The sequence below is a fragment of the Stegostoma tigrinum genome, chromosome 20 (genome assembly GCF_030684315.1).
Source record: "Stegostoma tigrinum isolate sSteTig4 chromosome 20, sSteTig4.hap1, whole genome shotgun sequence".
Lineage (NCBI taxonomy): Eukaryota > Metazoa > Chordata > Chondrichthyes > Orectolobiformes > Stegostomatidae > Stegostoma > Stegostoma tigrinum.
The window spans coordinates 48,143,811-48,163,227 of NC_081373.1; the positions used below are offsets into that span (position 1 = coordinate 48,143,811).

The following is a 19,417-nucleotide window of genomic DNA, read 5'->3' on the forward strand; positions in this document are numbered from 1 at the left end:
GATTTCTCAACTCCAGAGAGCCGCACAATTTCAGTTGCTGAATATATCCAAAATCATGATAAATAGATTTTTTTGACACTAAGCAAATCAAGTGATATGAGAATATTGCAGGGAAATTGTTCCTGATGTAGAATTTTAAGCTGTGATATGATTGAATGTTGGAATAGATTTCCCAGGCCTTGTGGCTCTGTTCTTATAAATTACTCTCCAGTGTCAGTTTTGATTTTGCACTCAGGAAGCACAGTAGTTAGCTAGCACTGCTGCTTTACAGGAGGACCTGGGTTCAATTCCAGCCTTCAGGTGTAGCCGGTGTGGAGTTTGAATGTTCTCCCTATGTCTATGTTGGTTTCCTCTGCTCCAGTTTCATCCCACAGTCCAAAGATGTGCAAGTTAGGTAGATTGGCTTGTCACTGGGAACTATGTAGCAGGACCTGAACACATGGGTTGTGTCTTGCAGCAATGGCGGCGTAAGCGAGGGCCAGTGAGGCAGTCCAAAGTGAGATGCTGGCAGTGGCATGGGAAGACTGGAAAGCCCAGAGCAGGGCTGCAGCAGTGGAAAGGAAAGTTGGATTCTTGAGTTCTCTTTTGTTTCTTATCTTACTCTGATTTAATGTGAATGCACCATATAGGTATGGTGAAGGTACTCATTTTTCGATGCATCTTTATATTGAATACATGTAATAATAAGTGATTTAATTCAATTCAAAATTCCTCGGTGGCCAGGGATGCGCAGGCTACATGGATTGTAGGAATAGGTTGGGATGCCCTTTGGCGGGTCAGTGCAAACTCAATGGGCCAAATAGCCTTTTTCTACACTATAAGGATTCTATGTCTGGAGTGATTTTTGAACCGAAAACTCTGACTTAGGACCAATAATGTTACTGCTAGGTCACAGTTACATTAAGAATAGAGAGACTTTATACAATGTTTGATTATTTCCTAAGAAGTATGACGTTCTGCCTAATATTTTTAGGCTATAACCACTTGGGGCAGCCCAGTGGCTCAGTGGTTAGCACTGCAGCCTCACAGCGACAGGGACATGGGTTCGATTCCAGACTCCGGCAACTGTCTGTGTGGAGTTTGCACGTTCTCCCCGTGTCTGCGTGGGTTTCCTCTGGGTGCTCCGGTTTCCAGATGGGTCTGGGTGGGGTGCTTCAAGGGGTGGTGTGGACTTGTTGGGCCAAAGGGCCTGTTTCCACACTGTAGGGAATCTAATCTCATAACACTGTGTCTTGCTGGTCTTTCTTGACATTTCTTCATACGGAAATTTTAATGGAGCGTTGAATAAATTGGGAGTTGATGGACTCAAATAGTAAGTTAAAGGGAAATTGAATAAATATTGAAGATAAGGAACGTGTGATTTCTTTTAGATAAGCAGAATAACAAAACACAGTTGAGCATACACTACAAGGTACAGGAGCTGAAGTAGGTCATTCCGCCCATCAAATCTGATCCACTATTTGATCATAGTTATCATATTTCTTAATCTCATTCTCCTGCCTTCTCCCAGTAACTTTTGATTCCCTCACCAATCAAAGATCTCTATCTTAAATATACTCAATGACTTGTCCTCTACAGTCCTCTGCAACAATGAATTCGACAGACACTTTACCCTTTACTGAGGCTATGCCCTCAGGTTCCAGTTTCACCTACTGGAGGAAACATTTCTCATCCACATTATCCAGACCACTCAGTATTTGTAAATTTCATCTAGATCCCCCTTATCCTTCTAAACTCCATTGAATACAGATTCAGAGTTTTTAATCCTTCCTTATATAATAAGTCCTTCAGTCCTGGGATCATTCTTATGAATCTCCTCTGGACCTCTAACTGCTTTCAACGTGCTAAATGTTGTCTGACCAGAAGGTTATACAGCCTCAGCAGTACATCCCTGCTCTTGCATTCAAACCCTCTCAAAATGAACATTAACATTGCATTTGCTTTCCTAACTTCCAACTAAACATGCATGTTAACCTGAAGAGGATCCTGAACTAGGGTTCACAAGTCCCTTTGTGCTTCAGATTTTCAAAGCATTTCACCATTTATAAAATAGCTCTTGCCTCTATTCTTCCTCCACAGGGGCGTTATGATGCATTTTCTTATTTTGTATTTATCTGCCACTTCTTTGTCCATTCCCCTGGCCTGTCCAAATCATTCTGCAGCCTCCCAGATTCAATTTCTGTCCGTCCACCTATCTTTGTATCATTAACAAACTTAGCAACAGTGCCTTTCATCCAGTTGTTAATGTATGACATGAATAGTTCTGGTCTCAATTCTGACCCTGGTGGAACTCTACTCGTCATTGGCTGTCATCCTGAAAAATACCCCTATATTCCTACTTTGCCTTCTGCCAGTCAGCCAATCATCTACCTTCGCCAGCGCCTTAGCCCTAACCCCAAGGGTTTTTATCTTGTTTAGCAGTTTCCTTTGCAGCTTATCAAAATCTTTCTGGAAATCCAAGTAGATCATGTCCACTAACTTCCTTTTGACCAAATTGTTCATTACCTCCTTAAATAATTCCAACAGGTTTAACTGGCATGACCTTCCCTTGATGAAGCTGCACTGACTCAGTTCTATTCTTTATGCACTTCCAAGTACTTTGCAAACTCATCCTTAACAACAGGCTGTAAAATCTTACCAATGATTGAGGTCAAGATAACTGACCTAAAATTTCCTGTCTTCTGCCTCCCTCCCTTTTTGAACAGGGGTGTTACATTTGCCATTTCCCATTGCTCTGGGACCCTATTTCCAATGATTCATGAAAAATCACTACTAACACCTCTACAATCTTCACAGTTATCTCCTTCAATTCCCTAGACCAGGTCATTTATCCACCTTCAGACTTCTCAGGTTCCCCAGTGCTTTCTCCTTCATGACGGCCACTACACTCACTTCTGCCCCAACTCTCTTCATACTCATTCCTCAAATTGCTTTTCTTGGGCGATCTGTTACCAGCCTGATTTTTCCAGTCGTCCTGCATATTGCAATCCTCCATGATTATTGTAATAGTGCCTTTCTTGCATGGTTTTTTAGTAAAAAATTATTTTCTACTCCAAATCCTGACTATCACAAGAAAAACTATATATAACTCTCTTCAGGGACTTTTTCCTTTAGTGGTTCTTCAACTCTACCCAAACAGACTCTATGCTTTCCAGCCCACATTGCTTCTTACTATGGATTTGATTTCACTTCTTAAAGACAGGCAACCCCGCCCTCTGTGCCCATCCTTTTGATAAGCGTGTACTCCTGGATATTTAGTTCCCAGCCCTGATGCCCTTGCAGTCACATCTCTGTGGTAGCCTTAACATCATGCCTGCCAGTTTCAATCTGCGCTACAAGCTCTTTTACATTGTTTTGTATATAGAATGCATTTAAATATCATACTCTTGGTCCTGCATCCTCTTCCCCACCCTGTCCTTTCAGTGTCGCCCCCTCATCTGGTGTGCTTGAAGTTAGAATCCTCACCCTTTACATACCCTGTCCTATTACTTTTTCTGGAAACTGTAACCTCTCCTGAGCCCTATCTAACTAGTTTAAAGTCCACATGACCAACCAAGTAGCCATTCCACTATAATCCTGCTCTCCCATCAGTTCAGATGGAGTCCATCCCAGCAGGTACAGTTCCTTCCTGTCCCAACACTAATGCCAGAGACCACAAATTGGATCCTCTCTTTCCCGCACCACTCCTTTAGTCACACATTTACTGCCCTAGTTTTCATATTTCTATGCCAATTTGCATGTGGCTCGGGTAATGATCCAGAGATTATAACCAGTCAGGTTGGTCCTTCAATTTTGTTGCTCATACCAGATATTCCCCCAACATGGATCACAACACCTGGATCTTCCCCATCCCACTACAACATCCTTTCAGGTCAACTTGAGATGTCCCTGACCCTGGCACCAAGCAGGCAATACTCCATGCAGGACACTCAAACCTGCTTATAATGTATGCTATGTCTCTAATTATAAAATTCTGTTCCACTTTCCTTTGTGCTTCTCCTGCTTGAATGGCCTCCTGTAACATGGTGCAGTGATCACATTGCCCATCCTCCCTACAGTCCTTTCCTGACTCACACAGGAAGCGATATCAGGAGCGGAGGCTCCTTCAATACTAAATTAAGGATTCCTTATTTGTAGTCACAACCTCTTATACCTGACCACTGGCCAAAACTGAAGTACTTAACATACAGAATGTGAGTGCCCATTGGAACACAGCATCCAGATAACTCTCTCCCGCCCTCATGAAACTCAGACTCCAGATCACCAACTCTGTGCCAGAAGTCCTCAAGCAACCAACACTTAACACAGTTGTAGTGAGTATGAACCACATACAAGGTTCACCAGATTCTACATCATGCAGATACAGCACATCATCTGATCCTGGATCCCTAAATGTCTTAATTCACATGTTAAAATTTCGTACTAGTCCTGAGTTCTTAATCTATAAAATGTTTCTCCAATTTACCTTAAACCTGAAAGTATCCTAGATAAACAAATTAGCAGTCGATTACCAATGAAGTAATGACTTTGCGTGTGATGTTACTCTTTTCTCCCCATCATTTCTTATGCTTGAGGCTCCTTCCTTGCAGGCTCCTCTCTCTCTCTCTCTCGCCAGGCTCCCAGCCAAGTACACAGACCTTGAGACTTGGTCTCAATTCTATTCCCTTCTCATCGCTTTCCCCTTATGCCCCAAATTCCCTAAAACCAATCCTAAATATTAAAGAGCATACGTACACATCAATGAGAGAAAAGGAAAGACCAAACACTTCCTCACTCTTTCACCTAACTCCTTATTTCACTCCAGTTCAGACAAAACAGCACTGAAAGGGCCTTGTTTTTATGGCCCCGAATTCAAACTGGATTAAACTGGTTGTGTAATTAACTTGCTTCAGTTGAATACCCGATTTAAGGCTGCAATTAAACTGCACACAAAAGAGCAACTAATTGCTGAAGTAAAGAGCAGCCTAGACTTCAGGTTAAAATTAGCCCTTAAATTAAATTATTTCTTAACACTTGCCCCTTGAGTCTCCATGTGTCACCGAATTCCAGTTACACTCAAAAGCAACATTATAGCAAATTTATGCATAAACTGGATATAAATGTACTGCTTTCTATTTTATAGGCAATGACGATCATTTACTCTTTCGATCCATGAACTGTTAACTATTCTATTTTCCAACAGTTATATCTGAGTAAGACCAAAGTACATCACTTACTTTTATTTGAACAATCACAGTCGCTAAACCTGGAGGCATGCTTCCCCCATTGTCCAGTGCCTCGACGACGAAAGTATAGCTTGCATCTGCAGTAGACAGAGATTCATAATCCACAGTCTCTAAAATTGACAATTCTCCTGTCCCCTGATTGAGAGAAAACAATTTTCTGGCCTCATCTGTTCTTATACGATAAGTTGTATTTGGACCAAGATCAGCATCTGATGCCTGAAACAAAACAAAATGAATAAATGTAATCCACATGTTGGTCAATTCGGTTCACTTAATTACTGAGATCTTAAAGAAGAAAAGTAGCTTGATGTACATAATCACTGTATTTATCTACGTGAAGAACCAAAGTCAGAGTTCAGATAAGAAGACCTGCTAATGTATAAAATATAAGAAACCAGGACCATAGAAGACAAATATTAATGAGGTAATTAGTTGCATAAATTGAAACAATTTTTAATGTTTGTTGAGAAACAATTAAGAACCAATTTCAATAGTTTTAACAATTATCATCAAAATTGCGGTTAAGCAAAATTGTGAGGGAGGAGAAGGCCTAGTGGCATTATTGCTGAACTGTTAATCCAGAGACCCAGAGAACATTTTAGGAACTTGAGTTCAAATCCTGCCTTGGCAGATGGTTGAATTTGAATTCAATAAAAAATCTGGAATTAAGAATCTCATGATGACCATGAATCCATTGTCAACTGTTGGGGAAAAAAAACATTTGGTTCAATAATATCCTTGAGCCTGCAGGTGACTCCAGGCCCACAGCAATGAGGTTGACTCTGAACCCCAAACAATTAGGGATGGGCAATAAATGCTGCCTAGCCAGTGATGTTTACATCCTGCTAATGAATAAAGAAAATTCTGAAATGTTGGATGATCCTTTCAACTTTGGTGAGAGCTGATTGATCAAATTCTCCTTTGCATTGATATAAATTATTCACATTGTCCCATTATAAACCCCTTTCGACATTTGAAGTTCTGACTGCGATGTAATTGACAAGGGACACAAACTTACTCTTTCATGGTGTGCCTGAGTTACTGCCTCTTTCACACAACTTAAGCAGTTACATTTCAATGTAACTAATAAAATTGTTGAAAGCTTCAGTAATTGATTGTCGAGCATGGAATGTCATCCTATGTAAAGGCTTTGTTAAAACTGAGGAAATCACAATATAGGAGTGCCTACAAAAGTGTTTTATTCTCTAGTTGGCAAATCATCTTCAAAAAAGAACTGAGTTCTTCCTTTGGAAGTCAAAGTTCGGTCGAGTAAGGGTTAATAAAAAGGAACAATTTGAGAATCTGCTCTGTTAGTGATCTCCTAAATTACCCTCATCTGATTTTATGTTAAAATATAACTACAAAATTCCAACAGAACAACAATATATTATGTATAACTGCCGAGAAACAAGGTTGAACTTATTAAGGAAACACCATTATTAATGAGCTTCACATGGCGAATTGATCAATTAGAATAGCAAGTTTCTTCTGACCAGAGATTCTTTAACATAGATTTAATGTAAGGACAATTGTTGGGAGTGTAGTCAAAATTTAAATAAAGATCGCAAGGCATCGGTGTCAATAAAATATTCTGATTGTAGGATTGTAAATTTCACATTAGTACTGTTGTATATTAAAAAGCTCCACTGACCCATCAAAAGCCATTATTTCTCTTTCATATATTTTAATATTTGGGATATATTAAAGGAGATTATGTAAAAGTAATGATGTAAAGCAGCATATTTGATATTTAAATTAATCAAGCTTGATTACATTCTGTAATTTGGAAGAAAAACACGCTTCAAGCATAGTTGTTTCGCCATTTTACAATTCCGATCTCATACGGAGTATCAGGGTTATGAGATTTGTAATAAACACTGATAATGTGTAAATCTCACAATGGAGAATCTCACAGAAATGAAACACATTGCTAACATCAAGCTTATTATTTGGTTTTGATGATAAATTGTACAAGATGATGCCAAAAGTGCTTTATAGTACAATATGCTAGTTGGGTTTAAGGTATCTAAGGAAGCCTCTTGCGATTGAGGCAGGTTTACAATTTTCATGCCAATGAATCTGCACCTGGCAAAAATGCTATATGTAGTTCCAACTGTTTTGATTTAGGTGGATTGGGAAATTGTCCTTATGTAGAGGTATTCGAGTAAGCGGTTTGGGACTAGAGCTCAAAGTTTGAATTTACTCAGCCTTATTCCTCACTTTACTCATTAATTCCATTAGAAACCACTCAAATCTGCGTCTTGGAGACAGTAAGAACTGCTGATGCTGGAGTCAGAGACAACACAGTGTGGAGCTGGAGGAACACAGCAGGTCAGGCAGCATCAGAGGAAGAGTGGTCCCGACCCAAAATGTCAACTTTTCTGCTCCTCTGATGCTGCCTGACCTGCAGTGTTCCTCCAGCTCCATACTGCGTTATCTCTAATCTGTGCTCCAGCGCAAATCTCAGAAGACCACAGGTAATATAAGAGCATTGCTCTATTTGGGTCAGTGTCATGATTTGTTTCATGCATCATGATCTTGTGATTGCTTAGGTCAAAGACGTTTAGCAATATTGTAAGTGTCCTTATTTACTGAGTGCCAAAACTCTCTTTCTCTTTATGATCTCACTCTTAATATATGAAGAACATATCGGCATGATACACAGTCTATGTATATTGACCTTAATTTTAACACCACAAGCTGGTGAGTTTTGGATGGATTAAAATTGGGTGCATAATCTCTGCTTGGAAGTGGTATTTCAGTCAGCATTCTGCAGTATTTCCTTTCTGCTTCTGTAGGCATCCCAACATGACCAGAAAAGCAATAATCTGGTGACAATACCTCTATTTGGATTAGAATACTATTTTAACCCACTGCATTTAACAATGACAATAATGTCTCAATCATGAATATCTGTATATTCTTAACTTTTGCTGCATTGACTATTTTTGTTTTTTAAATTCAGATAGAAATAGGCACAAGAAATATAGACAAGTGAATTGCAGAATTCAAGCGGACAACAGCATCAAGATTTTCAAGAGAACAGCTACTGGAAATCCAGGTTCCCAGAATTGAATCTGAGTCACTGGATTAGCAGTCCAGTGATAATACCACTAGGTCATTGCCTTCCCCTTAGACGTAGCAAGGATGCAAGGTTGTTTCTCACCCAAACTGAAAGCTGTCATGAAAGGAGGAAAGCCTTGCATTTATATCGTGCCTCTCATGACGTTAGGGTTTCCCAAAGCAGTTTGCAGGTAATAAAGGCATTGATCCTCTTTGTATGGTAAAACAGGAATGCAGTGACCCACCAAATTTATTCAGGTGAGTTTTTGGTTACTTTGTTTTTGCGTTGTGATATTATGATTGATTAGATCAAAGATTGTTCTTAGCTGTCAACAATCACTGCGCAAGAATTCTCCTTTGGCTCTGCTGGTATTTGTTGCACAGGGGAACAGTTTTGCTTAAAATGTATCAACATTATTTTTGGGTCAATTGTTTTTTGTTGAGCATCTTCCAAATTAATTTATAAAGTCTTATGATAAATTGGCAATAATTGTTGAGGGAAATTAAATCACCAGGTTGCTGCAATAATCTTTTATTAAAATTGTGTACACAGATGGATTGATGGGAACTATGACACATTTAAATTTTCGTCATTAAAATATACTTTCATTATTAAATGCAGTGAGTTAAAATGATATTCTAATCCAAAAGGGGAGGCGATGGCCAAATGGTATTATCGCCACATTTTAATCAGACACCCAATCAATGTTCTAGGGCTATAGGATTGAATTCTGCCATGGCAGATAGTGGAATTTGGATCCAATAAAAATCTGTAATTAAGTCTAATGTCATCATAAAACCATTGTCTATTGTTGTAGAAACCCATCCGGATCACTAATGTCCCTTTAGAGAGGGAAATCTGCCACTCTTACCTGGTTGCCCTACATGGGACTTCTGACCTGCTGCAATGTTGTCAACTGTTAACAACTCTTGGCTGAGGAAGCTCTTAGTTCAAGGGCCAATTCGGGATGGGGCAATAAACACTGGCCTTGTCAGTGATGCCCACAGCCCATGAAAGGCATAGGCAGAATAGGATCTACTAGACCGAAAACTGCAGGCAAGATGCCAGTTCAGCATTAGAGCATTTGCATGCTACTGACACATGTACAAGGTACTCACACCGACACCCACTTAACCATGGCAGTCGCATAGGTGACACCATTGGAAAAAGTGCTCCTGCATTTTCATCATCTGCTCTTTCCATAGATAGCCAAAATTTGAGGTCATTAACTGCTGCTAAACCAACAAACTCCATCACATTAAATACACGGTATATATGTTTAATATAAGCATTAAAGTATTGTCCTGCGCAATTCTGTAAGAAACCGAGAACTAATAATTAGACTACATCCAGAACTTCACTGATCCCCACGGAGAGACTATTCTATTAGCGATTTATTGAGGAAACTTAATGTAGAATCTTATCTATCTTCAGGGCATTGAAAAGCATGAAATCCAATTAAAAGCTTTAGAAGTGTAATTGTGCTTGTTTTGTAGGCAAACCACTCGAACATAGAGAGGTCTCATAGGCAGGAAATAAGACAAAGAACAAATGAATCTATTTTTCTTTTAGTCGTATTAGCTGAGGGAGAAAGGTTGGCCACAATGCAAAGAGAACTCCCTGCTCTTCTTTTGAACATGCTATATCAAACTATTCAGACAAGTTGTTGGCTTTATGTCTCATCCAACGGACAGTACCTATAGCAAGGCAGCACTCCCTCAGTACTACATTGTCAAGTAGCAGTTTGGGTTTTAGCAGGTGCTGGATGAGGGCTTAAATTCACAGCCCTCTTACCAAGTAAGATAAGCCCTCTTGCAAATATACATGTGATTATTTTAATTTGTAAATTTTGTTTTACATTTAATCCGAACTGTGATTTAACCATGCTTATTAGGCAAGAAAGATTTTCTTTCAATAATTTGTTGACGTAGATTTATCAGAAATAGCATCACATTGTAGGTTTCACAAAGCCACAGAATAACATTGTTTTAATTCTATTGATTGGAAAGGCCACGGGAATTTTATAACAGTGAGGAAGCGTTCAATACATGTCAAAAGCTACGTTGAGACAAATGTTTAATGAAAAACAGCTACAAAATCTGAAAAGAATCATGAAGTGCTGGTAAAAATTCAACCCTTTCGATTACTTTTTCTTGAAATGAACAAAAGTGATTTTTTTTGTTGTTCAGAACATTGTAGGAGCCACCCATTGTGATGGTTTGAAAAAACTTCCATCTTTTTTGCAGAAGAAATTTTAATCTTTTTTGTGCAAATATTAATGCATTTTTTTTACTGAAGACTCAACGGGAATTTGTGAAACTTGTAATTCTACAAGAGATTAAGAATGAGCACAGGTCAGGAAACACTAAATATTTCCTTACTCAGCTATTCATATTAATTGGATACTTTAAAAAACATATAAAGAAACAATCCCCTAATTCATTCACTGAGACATGTAATAGAAAATTTGCATTACGACAATAGATTGATTTTCTTATGTTTAGCACTTCTTGAGAAAATGAACCTTGTTTTATGCTGCCTCACGTGATGTACACAAATGATTTTGCACTGATTGACAGAAGTGGAAAAGGGTTTTCCATCGTTAATCAATTGTATTACCAGCCTTTCTTGAATAAAGAAATATATCACTGGAAAATAGATTCTATAAGAGGAAGGCATATATTGGCCATATCTGGAAGTAATATGTTTCAATCTTTTATCTGTAAGCATTGATACAATTCTAGCAGCAGGTCTGTACAGAAATAATAGCTTTCAGTGCAGGATAGCACATGGGTTGATAATGTGGTCACTCAATGTTTAATACTGATTTTGTGCACAATCTCCCTTTGCAACTTGTTAAAACCTTCTCTCAGAAACGGTCAGATGAAATTTTGTTCAGATATCCAAATGGTTCCCCCAGAAACAATATTTAAAGGCATAGACATAGGACTCCCAGGTAAGGTAATTCGATATTAGCATTTAAGAAACAAAAGCAGAATTAGGCCATTTGGCCCCACAGACCTACCTATTTCTTTAACAAGATTATAGGTGATCTCCCCGAGATATTAACACAGCTTTCATGCTAGCTTGACATAGTCCTTAACTTTTTGATATGACAGAAATCTGTCTACTATCGCTTTAAACACTTTTAGTAATCTAAACTCCACAATTTTCTGGGGTGCAGAATTCCATACACTCACTTACAGTCTGGGAATTCCTTTGCGTCTCAGCTTTAAATGAATAACCCTTGTTTTGTAACAATGTCCCCTAGTTAGAGATTCGTGCACTAGTGTAAACAATCTTTGCAAATCTATTCAATCACGTCCCCGCAGAAACATGTATGTTTCAAGAACAATCACCCTTCATTCTTCTAAATTCTAATGAGACTAAAACAGATTTTTGATAAGCGTAATGAAATATCAGCTTAAATATTTGCTGCTGCCCATCAACTGACCTTCCCTTTAGTCTATTTCTCCCACCAAAAGAGACAACTGTTCCTTTGTGCTTCCGTAATCGGCCTTATTTCAGCTGAGAACCCTGGTTTGAGACTGAGTTGCTCTCCCTCAACTGAAATTGAAATTTTACCTCATTGCGATCACTACCCTGCAGAGAATCCTTAATGATGAGATCTCTTATTAATCCTTCCTTATTTTTTATCAGCTATAAAGTAACCTATTCCCTGGCAGGTTCTGCAATGTACTGCTATAAGAAACATTCCCTGATGCACTACACTAATTTGTCTTCCATGTTAACATACCCATCTAATTTCTTTAATGAATATGCAGTTTAAAATCAGTCATGACATTTGTAATGACATAAACATGCCTACATGTATCCATTATTTCCTGATTTATACTTTGTCCTACAGTTAGCAACTCCTTGGAGACCTATAAGCAACTCCCACCCATGGGTTCATTCTGTTGCTCTTTCTTATATCCACAAACATCTGACACATTGTTGTTGCAGAGTTAGTAGAAATGTAGTTTACTATGTTGCTAGAATCATAGAGAATGAGATTTTTTGACATTTGAAAGTGTCTGTGCAAAATGCCAGCATCAAACATGGGGATTCCTCTTGGGCTGCTTGGGTGGTACGGTGGCTCAGTGGTTAGCACTGCTGCCTAACAGTGCCCGTGTCCCGGGTTCAATTTCAGGTCTTGTATGACTGTCGGTATAGAGTTTGCACATTCTCCTCGTGTCTGGTGGGTCCCCTCTGGGTGCTCCAGTTTCTTCCCACAGTCTAAAGATTAGCATGTTAGGTGGAATGGCCATGGGAAATGCAGGGTTCTAGGAATAGGGTAGGGGGGTGGGTCTAGTGGGATGGTCTTCACAGAGTTGGTGTGGACTTGATGGGCCAAATGGTCTATTTTGAGACTGTGGGGATTCTATACTGTGAGACAGGGAGAGAAAACTGTGTCAAGACAGAAGAGGCACAGTAAAAGTATGTGTCCACCGAAACTATTCAGACAGAACCTCTGCAACAGCAGGAAAAGAAGACACCTTAATCTATTTAATCATAATTACAAAATCTCACTATTCCACACAGCAATGTCCAAATCTCTGTCCTTCATTGCATGTGTGTGAATGTCAGGAAATGAGCCGGAAATGAATGAGTGTCTGCCCAACTATTTTTCTCCCTCTGTGGGCTCCATCTCCACCAATTACATACTCCTCCTCCCCTCGGTCCCACCCCCACCAACCCGCTCTTTGGCACAAATACCTACCTTTTCCTAGCTACAATCAGTTCTGAAGATGGCTGACTAGATCCAAAACATTAACTTTGCTTTCTCTCCACAGATACTACCAAACCTGCCGAGCTTTTCCAGCAATTTCTGATTTTGCTCCTGAGTGCCAGCCTCTGCAGTTCTTTGAGTTTGCTTTGTTTGTTATTGAGAAAGGTCTTGCAATTGCTGGTTGATTTCTCCCGGTTTCTGCTTCACTCCCACAAGTTTAGGTGCTTTTATTTGTTGCTTCAAGTTGCAACGGTCTGTAGGGAATATTGCACTGAGTACTGAGAGGTTTTGCTGGATTCAAAGCTTTGGCACTAACCATTTGCTCCCTGACACTGATGCACTAGTCCCTTGGAATATCAAATAAGGAGGGGAACACAGCACAGGATGAATTTTAATAATAGGTTTAGTGTAGATTCTATTGACGAATACTAATTGCGAAGGAGCACCATAACCCCAAAGACATCTTCTGTAATGTTATATTTTATTGCACATGTAAATACCATAAGTTGCTTTTAACTTTACTCAGTACTCATGGAGAGCAGTAAGGCCATCCCTTTTATTTTGAGCATAATATCCAGGCCTTTATCTTTCAGGTGGTGTGTTCAGCTCCAGGTGGTTGTAAAATATCAGTATAAATGAAGAAAAGCAGCAGTATTTGCATAGATTCTTGGCTGCAATTTAACCTTTAGTCAGCACCATAAGAAACAGATTAGCTAGTCTTTTATGTTATTGTTATTTTGGGGCATGGTTTTCTGTAAATTGGCTGTTTTGTCAGCTTACAGGATATTTGACTCTGCTTATCATATATTTTACTGTTTCTGAACTGGTTTTGAGATAAGCAATATTAAACCTGCTATATAAATGCAAGATAATAATTCCTTTTTACATCGTACAAGATAATTCAAGGAGCAATCAGTAAACAAATCTTTCCTTTTGCCAATTTTAAACAAATGTAGATTTGAACTTAAGGCATATGTTGCTCTTTTATACTTTATACAAATACACTTCATATTTAATACTGCTGAGAGGATTTTAATTTTGAACAGTTGTGAATTTATTTAAAGTTTTCTGGAAATATCTGAGTGATTTATTGAGGAGAGGTTACTAAACATTGACTGTGGATATTAGAGATTTGTATTGGAACAATGCTTTCTGTAAATCACAATAATTGAATGATTTGTGGTAGACCCCTGCTGGGGTGGGGGGGGATGTGGTGGTGTTGCTTTTCTGATTAAGTTAGAGAGATGTCTGCTAAGAATGAGATATGGAGCTGATCTTTCTCATTTCTGCAAATAAAAGCTTCTGATTAAGTTTGTTAGTTAACCGAATTGTTCTTTTGAAAGAGTGACTGAAGAACAATCTTAAGATTGTATTTCCTGAGAAAGTTGTGTCTGCAAGAGTTCAGAGACCATTTTCCATGATGAGCTTCTTGACAACAAATGTGCCAGAACAGACTTTAGTACATCTGACACCTTTTCCTTTTACTTGTATGAAGAATCCACTGGTAATTTTTATTTTCAGAAATTTAATCTGCAGATAAATCTGTTTCTGTTCTTTCTTTCAGGAAAATGAACATGAGTGTGCTTTTGATGTTTCAGGGATACTTCGACACATAAGCATTTATATTTCTACATTACAGACTGTGTATGTAAGCCAATTATTGCATATTAACTAGGAACAAGACTCTGTTGCCACTTGGCCCCCTGAGTCTGCTCCATCGTTCAACAAGCCATCCTCATGGCTGATATGGTTGTTACATTTAAAAGGGTTCAGACAAGATTTACAAGGATGTTGCAGGGTTTGGAGGGTTTGAGTGACAGGGAGCAGCTGTCTTAAATAGGCAACCAATTATTTTTAAACTATGATCCCTAGATCTAGATTTCCCACAAAACATTCTTTTAACATCCACCTGGTCAAGTTCCCTCAGGACCTTATACATTTCAATTAAGTCACCTCTAAACTCCAGAGGATAAAGGCCTAGACTGTTCAGCCTCTCCTCATAAGGCAGTCCATCCATTCCAGGTATTAGTCCAGTAAACCATTTCTGAACCACTTCCAACGCAAACTTTAGCAGTGCTGTATGCAATCCCCCAACACAGAGCCAATGCTCGGTACATGTGAAGCATAATGTCTCTACTCGAGCATTCGATTTCTCATGCAATAAAAAATTACTTCTATTCGCTTTCCTGATTACTAGCTGTACCTGGATACTAACCTTCCACAATTCATACACTAGGGCACCCAGATTGTTTTGCATTTGAGAGCTTTGCAACTTCTCACCATTGAGATTACATCTTCAGTGAATACATTCTGATAATTTTGAAAAAATTTGTGTTTATTAAGTGACTTGGTTGGCTTTAAAGGACTTGATAAAGATCAGGCACTTAAGTGGCCCCCTTGCTAACTGGGAAAAAAGTACTTTTAATTTATGTCGAGTGTCACGGTGGCTCAGGGGTTAGCACTGCTGCCTCATAGCGCCTGGGATCCGGGTTCAATTCCAGTTTCGGGCAACTGTCAGTGTGGAGTTTGCACATTCTTCCCATGTCTGCGTGGGTTTCCTCCGGGTGCTCCGGTTTCCTCCCACAGTCCAAAGATGTGCAGGCCATGTGGGTTGTCCATGCTAAAATTGCCCATATTGCCCAGAGATAAGTGGGTTAGCCATGGAGAATGCAGGGTTACAAGGTAGCTGGGCATGTCTGGGTGGGATGCTCTTTGGAGGGTCGGTGCAGACTCAAAGGGCCGAATGACCTGCTTCCATAGGGATACTATGACTGCTGGAATAATGAAACTAGGGTGCCAGTGCACTCCTCTAAGCCTCAGCTGTAACAACACTCAAGTGCATTTGTATTTGGTAAAATTACACAAGGCATTGTGGATGGACCTTGAATACACAGCTGGCTGAGCTTACACTGATCCGATAGTGCATGATGATGAAATGGAGCCCTAGATGTGACATAATGCTAATTTGCCTGAAACTGTAAAACACAACTTTTGATGAAAATTTAAAGAAAGGATGTGTTTCAGATTCACCAGCTAGGAAGAACTTATTGCAAGAAAACAGCCACAGCGGCATTAAATGATAAGCTGTTAAAATCAAAAATCTAAATTTCACACACAATAACAGATGGCCTGATGTAAATTATGAGACTAACTAAGATTGGGACTATTCTTGCGCACACAAAACCAAAACCAGCAAGGGACCCATATACATCTGTACATCATCCCAACCATCTGTTATTTTGTGAAACCTGTATAAAACAGAGAAACTTTTTGCTCTGTCCTTGCTTCAAGTTATTAAAAGAAAATGTTTCAGTAAGAATTTGCTGCAAAGATGAGGAAATTGTTAATGAAGATTAATGGCCATATGACACCATGGAAACATTTTATTTGCTTGTAAAAATCCAAAAGATCAGATTGCTTTTTTTTAATGTAAATTGCTACAGTGTTGTGTGACTGTCATACCCTCTAAGGTCAGGCATAGGGTTGTTTTGTCCATATTCACATGTCAAGAATTTTAAAAGTCCTAAGTTTTAACTTTCATTGATTTAGTTAGCTGCTCAATAAATAGAGTGATGATACAGTGTAGGAAGTGTCATCTGCCAAAGGAGCCCAAACGCTAGGTTTCAGAGCTGGAGTAGAGCTGGTATCAGTACAGGGCACCTGAGAGACTAAGATTTCATGAGCAGCACATTTTAGATGTGGTCAAACTAGCTTAAGAAATGCAAAGTTTAGGTGCCCACCAAATAATTATACAAGGTCAGCTATGTAGTGCCAGAGACACCTCTGTGTATCTTATTCTCCAACCATTGTTCAGTTCTGAACACTGGCAAAGGTCTTTTTTTATCTTTACTCATTCACAGGATGAGGGTGTCACTGTCCAGGCATCATTTATTGCCCATCCCTAATTGCCCAGAGGGCAGTTAAGAATCAACCACATTGCTGTGGGTCTGGAGTCACATGTAGGCCAGACAAGGTAAGGATGGCAGTTTCCTTCCCTGAAGGACATTAGTGAATTAGATGGGTTTTTCCAACAATTGGCAATGGATCCATGGTCATCATTAGACTCTTGATTCTAGATATTTATTGAATTCAAATTCCACCATCGGTCATGGCAGGATTCAAACCTAGGTCCCTGGAGCATTATTGGGTCTCTGGATTAACAGTCCAGTGATAATACCACTATCGCTTCCCTGATAGCAATGGAGCCTGTAGAAAGTGCAGTCACAGCTAGGTCCACGGCAGTACTTGTGGCTCAGCCAAGCAGGGACACGGGGCAACACCGGGAAAAACAATGATGGAAGGATTTCTGTAGCTAGGAGGGCAGTCAGCCATTGCTGTTGTTGCTGATGTGATTGTAAGGCAGTGTTTTGTCCTTCTGGTGCCATCTTCTAGGTCATCACTGAACAGAGGCAAAATTCTCCGAGGGGAGATGGTTGTTGAACAATCAATGGTCATGGTCCTGATTTGTATCAACAATATAGGTAGAAAGATGGACTGTAAGAAAGGGACTAGCAAGCAGGAACTCAAGGGTAGGTATCATTGATGACGACTAATGCCATGCACTAATGCACATAGGAACTGGAGAATTGAGCAGATGAACAGACTATTTGATCATAGAGATTGTACACAAGAGAAACCTATAGATTAGTACATTGTACCAAATTCCAGGAGAAACAGAAATTGCACAAGCTTGACAGGTTGTATATAAACAGAGCCAGAACCAGCAGTATATAACAGGAAAGTTTATTGGTGTGTTTGGGGATGAGAACTGGGATGTAATATTAGAAAGGAAATTTCAGTATCCAAAGGAATGAGAGAAATAGAAAACATGAGATGAAAAGAAAAACAAAAGGTACCAGTGCAGTCACAGTAAGAAATACTGCAAAAAAGGTTTCAATTGGATTTTCAGTTCATGTAAACAAACACCGAATGTGTACTAATTAAGGTTGGCGAGCTGCAGGCAAAAATTGCTACACAGCAATATGTCTTATCAGTAACAGTTTGGCTAAAAAGTAGGTAGGACTAGTGCTAAATAATCTTGGATTCAAATTGGTCAGAAAAAAAAGGGAAAAATTTAGAAATGGTGTCGCTGTAATGGTGAAAGAGAATATTGTAGCACTGGAAAGAGGGAATGTCCTTCAGAATATAACTTGATTCGAGATAAGGAGCATTACAGTTATCTTTACACTTTTGGATATAGTCAATAGGTTACCAGCTACTGAGAAAGATTTCATGGGACAAATTAGAAATACATGAAAAAGCTACAGCATAGTGCTAATGAGTGATAATAAATACTCATATGTAGATGAGTAAAGTAACATTGCAGACAGCAGACTGGGATAGGATTTTTAATCGTTTCACAGGACAGGGCCATCACAAGCATGGTCAGCATTTGTTTCTCTTCCACAACGGTCGTTAAGAAGTAACTTTGAAGTTTTTTTTAATTGCCCTCCCTAGAGGTTGGCCTTTTGGCAGTTGAGAAGACAGGACTTGGGTGGGTTGATGCTTTTTGACTTCTGGCGATGGTGTGTGCTCCATTGTAGTTGATATGGTTGGAGTTTTGCTCGAGTGGTGAAAGAGCTGGCATTGAGAAGAACATAGAATTTTGCTTGACAGTCCTGCCAATGAATGTGCAGGATGCAGTAGAGGTATTGTTGATAGAATTTTTCTCACATTCCTATGCATCGCTTTTACACAGACCAGAGGTGTTAAGACAGCAGCTACTCTGTACACTGCAACATTGTCAAACACTCGCTGCATAGATTGAGTTATGAGAAGAGCTCACTATATTTCAGAGTCTCTGCTTCATCATATGTGTGAGGTGGAATATTTTGAGTGATCAGGTGTAGTTTGATAGGGGCTTTGTTCTGGCCACACTCAATAAGAGGCGAAGTTTCTTTTCTGCAGAGTTTAGGTTCAAGACTGCCTTGCAAGCCTGTTCCAGAGTGCACAGTCATTTACAAACTGTAGTCTGTGTACGTTTTACACGATGAATTTAGACTGAAGTACAGATAACTGAGGTTAAACAGTTTTCCGTTTAGGAGTTGTTTGACATTGAGATGAGAAGGCAGATGGTCTTTGATAAATTGAATAGTCAGTGTCAATAGTACAGGTGGGGAAGATGATGGACTAGCAGTGTCAGGTCAAGCAGAGGGGATGAAAGGGATGTTTTGACATGGGGTGCGGCTGGGGGTTGGGGAGCTTTTGAAACTGGTGAATTCTATATTCAGGCCATTGGGCTGCAGGGTCCCGAGGTGGAATATGAAGTGTTGCTCCTCCAGTTTGCAGGTGGCATCATTGGGGCACTGGTAGAGGCCCAGGATGGACATGTCACCCAGGGAGTGGGAGGGGAGTTAAAATAGTAGGCGACAGGAAGATGTCATTTGTCGTGTACAG

The 19,417-nt window shown here is 39.5% G+C and overlaps 1 protein-coding gene across 1 annotated transcript in view; it reads right to left on the bottom strand.

The window, feature by feature from the left end:
- Positions 1-19,417, bottom strand: part of pcdh15b (protocadherin-related 15b) — a 799,002-nt gene that overhangs the window by 247,864 nt on the left and 531,721 nt on the right. The window contains exon 23 of the mRNA XM_059653150.1: positions 5,217-5,441. Coding sequence (XP_059509133.1) covers positions 5,217-5,441 — 225 coding nt within the window. The remainder of the gene's footprint in view (positions 1-5,216; positions 5,442-19,417) is intronic.